At 42.6% G+C, this 4,293-nt stretch overlaps 1 protein-coding gene across 5 annotated transcripts in view; it reads right to left on the bottom strand.

The window, feature by feature from the left end:
* iqsec1b (IQ motif and Sec7 domain ArfGEF 1b) overlaps window positions 1–4,293 on the bottom strand; it is a 236,648-nt gene that overhangs the window by 23,260 nt on the left and 209,095 nt on the right. Inside the window, exon 1 of one of the 5 annotated variants that reach the window (XM_046075169.1) lies at window positions 2,521–2,585. The exons of the other annotated variants lie outside the window; for them this stretch is intronic. Coding sequence (XP_045931125.1) covers window positions 2,521–2,585 — 65 coding nt within the window. Of the gene's footprint in view, window positions 1–2,520; window positions 2,586–4,293 lie in introns of those variants that run through there. 5 annotated transcript variants of the gene reach the window in all.

Below are 4,293 nucleotides of genomic sequence, written 5' to 3'. Positions count from 1 at the left end.
CCCCCCCCCCCCCCCCCAAAAAAAAATAAAACATCACTTAGCAGAGCAAACTGGATAAAAAGGGCAAAAGTTCTTAGAATATGTCAAGACGGAGGGAACCTCATTTTGAACAAACTGGGAGTCATCGAAAATGGCTTTGCCCTCCACTGATGTAATGAAATGTCATCATAATATTAGAAGAAAACTGGTTTCTGTTTTATCTTGACTTGACACACTACCACACCAGCTTTGTTTCCATTTACGTTTCCTTTACTATCAAAAAGGACCCAAAATTCTTACCATGAACTCACATACTATTACTGTATGATGTACTTCTAGGGCTTTATACAGGTCTATTTTCCATCAAAGTCTTTGTTACAGATCAAAACTTTATATTTCAAGCTCCTTGAAACAAATTGCAAGTTTCCAATGTGGCTTCATTTGATTCAGGATTTCAATACAATGGGATATGATTTAAGAAAAATGGCATTAATGAATTTCCAACTCTCTGAAGATGTTTATGTATAAACACTCCCATTTCATTAACTGCAGTGGTGAAATAGATCCTCCTGCTAATTAATATCCTGTAGATGGATGCCTGAATGATATTCTGGTGCTGGTTCTTTACTGGCAATAAATGATGCTCTCCCAAAGAAAAGTGAAGAATCTAAATCTATAAGCAAAACGCAGACACCCTGCCCTCATTTTAAAAAAGGTCTCACCATTTCAATCTTGTGCCACTTTCATATGAGATGGGATCATTTTGTCGTCATCTGACAGGCTTTTTCTTAAACTCTATACTATACTCTAGAAAACTGAATATTGTCCTTTCATATTTTTGGGGACTTACAGGTTATATGGTTAGTGTGTGATGGGACATTTTGACACAAAGATATTTGCACACACACAAGTTATTCGTTGAAGAGAAAATATTATCAAGAAAAGACAATTTGATTTAATTTGAGCAACCAAAAATCTACTCTGCACTGAATACATTTATTTGCGTGTTTGCTGTTATTAATGTAAAGCCTAGTTCACACGATTTGCCAGTTGCTGAGCTTGCCGACCGTCGGGTTGTGAACGGGGGACTAATCAGCGATGGATCAGAGCTTGACAATAATTATGTCTGAACTGCTCAATGATACATCAAAACGGCTGGCCGACGCATTGCTAATGCATCGCCAACGCCAGCCTGGCATCTAGCATACTAAATGTTTGGATAAGTCGGCCGACTTAACATCCACATCCGACCAACGAGAGCAGGCAGCTGCAGAGCAGGCAGCTACTTTTTCACTACAAAACATTTTTTACTCACCTCCAACACTCAACAGACAATCCCTGCTACCAGCATGGGCTAATCCATTCTTTACAGACATTAAACATTAAGATATCCCGACTTTCATAGTATGGGTCAAGCTCCAAAATCCCTGGATTGTGGTCCCATTCTGGTAAAGGCACAGGTCATTCAAACTCCACAAGCATGTTTTGTAACACAGGTTTTGGGTTAAACAATTGTAGTCTCCCGGCACTGGGGGATTACTTCAGTGATGTCACTTGAGTCATTTTCGCTGTGTACTCCACAGCCACAGAAGACCACAACTCTTTTCACAAGCTGTGTAGGACTGGGACTGTAAATTAACTTTACATTTGATACAGTCACCTCTCCCTGCCGCTTTGAGGCTTTCAACAGACAAAGGTGCCTTAACACTGGTATCAGCATATTTTTACAAGGATTACACCTACATAAAAGGTGTAGAGTGCACCTCACCTTCCCTCTTGAGTTAGATTACAGAACATAATTCTAAAACCCACAAAGGGCCGCAGCATCCCATGGCAGTGCATTAATTGCTGACTGAAAGAATTTTAATGATGTACTGGTAATGGAAGGTGGTGCGATGGATCCAGCAGAGGAGGCAGGTGATGTGAGCACACCTCCTCTGGAGACACACTCTTTGTGCCGCTGAGTGGCTTCTTCAAGTGGAGCTTCTTCTCACGGTGTGACTCCGCTGTGATGAATAAATTACTCTGACCTGCTGCCCACACACACACACACACACACACACCCTGCCTCTTCTGGTTTTCTTTGTTTTGCTATGTATTCACACTGACTGTCTCGTGTTTTTCATGAGGGAGTAACTCTTAGAATCAGTTTGAATTGATTAAATATGAGTTGGAGGGCACTGGATGAAGAACAGTAAAATATGGCGCATTCACTTGTGCGACAGGAAAAATCAACTACTGGCTCATCAATGAAGCTCAAACTTTTGCTGCATCACAAATGAAACACACTGATCCTTTTGAATTTCAGCAGCAGCTCAACTCTGGCACAAAATCCACTGCATTAAAAGTGATCATTCAGTAAAGGGTAACAGCAATTTAGTTGGATTTAGTAAAAGCTTTCTTAATATCTCGTAGCATTGTGCCGGCATCATGAGACAAATTCAGAGCTAAATCAGAAAGCAAGTACATGTTAAGAAACTATTAAAAGTATTGACTTCTACACACAGCCTCAGCACAAAACACACTCAAAGTTGGGCTTACCAGCTGTCTGATTCCAGGTCCAGTAAGGACTGTTTCCTGTCAGAGGCACACTGAAGACACCACATGTTGCCTTCTGATCTCTACACCAGACCCATCACCACCCTGCTCTCTGTTACTCCATCCCTGGGCTAAATGTTTCTTTGCAGCCTAACTGCATAGCTTCTCTCTTGGACACCTCTCTAATTCTGGCCTTCCTTCAGAGCCTTACGAGGAGGAGTGTTCGCAGGAAGAGGGAGGGAATTCCTCCAGAGGAAAATGGGTCGAGTGGCAGCAGGAGCACTGGTGCCCCACAGATGGGGAGGGTCTTAAACAGGAAGGGGCAACAAGTAAGATGTATAAATGGAAGAGAGATTGAACAAGCTCTGGTGGGGACAGCATCAGATGGGCTTTATTAATAACAAAAGGATTTGGGCGGCAAAAATGAAGCCTGGGAAACCCCTGAATATACAATTTTAGCTGCTGTGACTGGGGAGACACAGCTGCAGTAATGTGAGATCAGACAAGTGTCCTCAGACGTCAACCTTCAGCTTCATATAGAAGACATATACAGTGTCTGACAATCACTACCACAACTGCTGATCATGTGAGTGCCTAAAAAGACAGCTTAATATATATATATAATATCACTACCACGGTCTTCTAACAGACAATGCAGAACCAGCAACAGCTGCCTGGCCTGTCGACCCACAGAGCTATCCATTAAACAAACAACCAAGTTAATAGGGAATGTTTGACTCATTTCCCCTCCCATCTCTGTGCTGATGTTTGGGCCTATTTCCCTGCCTAGGTCCAAAAAGTAAGCAGTGAGGGGCCTATCCATTTCTGTGTAATGACATCATTACCCAAACAACGGGCGTGTATCAAGTGGACCAAAGATGTTATCGAATCAAGACAACCACGTTGGCCGCTCCTCATTTGCATAACGTTTTAATGCAAATCAGTGGAGTCCAGTGCGACTCGCCGCCACAGGAACAAAAACCAAAAACCATTAAATTAACCGTAACAATAAAAATGAAGACCGATTCAGCAACTGCATGGCTTATTTCTTACCTCAAATGTTTTCAGAAACACATTTCATTGAACTAGCCCTGTATTGACCGGACTGTACACACAGTTATTTTTTTATTTACCTTAAATGAAACAAGGCTGGCATCCTTAACTGCACCTACTCGTAGCAAGCATTATAACAGTAAATACTTATTGTCAAGTGAACAAGTCTTTTCTTTTCCGTTTCCAGTGACAGCTGTAGAGCTGGGTTGGTCGTGCTCTAGTCCAGTCTGCTCTCTTAGTCCATCAAAGAAGCCAATGTCCGTCCCTTCAAGACAGGTGTGTGGCACTTTCAGCAGGTGAAGACGATTTCTTCACAGTGTGTCGCCATACTCTGTAAGTTCCCCATTTTCCCTCACATCAGACTCGTACCTTGTCCGTTTTCTCCAGTAGACATAATGGTTAGGCGTTCCTGGTATTGGCTTTGCTCTGGCTGTTCGTCTTTGTTGAGTCTCCGTGCCTCTTTTGAAGCAGGTGTTCTGCCAAGGGCAGCCGTGTTCTCAGCTTCCTGTTCATGAGGAGTTCATCTGGGGACTGTCCACATTCAAGAGGGGATGCTCTGTAGTTTAGCAGGGCTAAATAAAGACCCTCCCCAGTCTCCGCAGCTTTCTATAGCAGCCGCTTAACAATCTGCACTCTTTTTTCTGCCAAGCCTTTTGACTGCGGGAACAGTGGACTTGATGTTACATGTTCAAATCCATAAGTCTCTGCAAAGTCATTGTAGTC

This window comes from Micropterus dolomieu, linkage group LG18 (genome assembly GCF_021292245.1).
Source record: "Micropterus dolomieu isolate WLL.071019.BEF.003 ecotype Adirondacks linkage group LG18, ASM2129224v1, whole genome shotgun sequence".
Classification (NCBI taxonomy): Eukaryota; Metazoa; Chordata; class Actinopteri; order Centrarchiformes; family Centrarchidae; genus Micropterus; species Micropterus dolomieu.
This window is presented reverse-complemented; position numbering and strand designations above follow the sequence as displayed.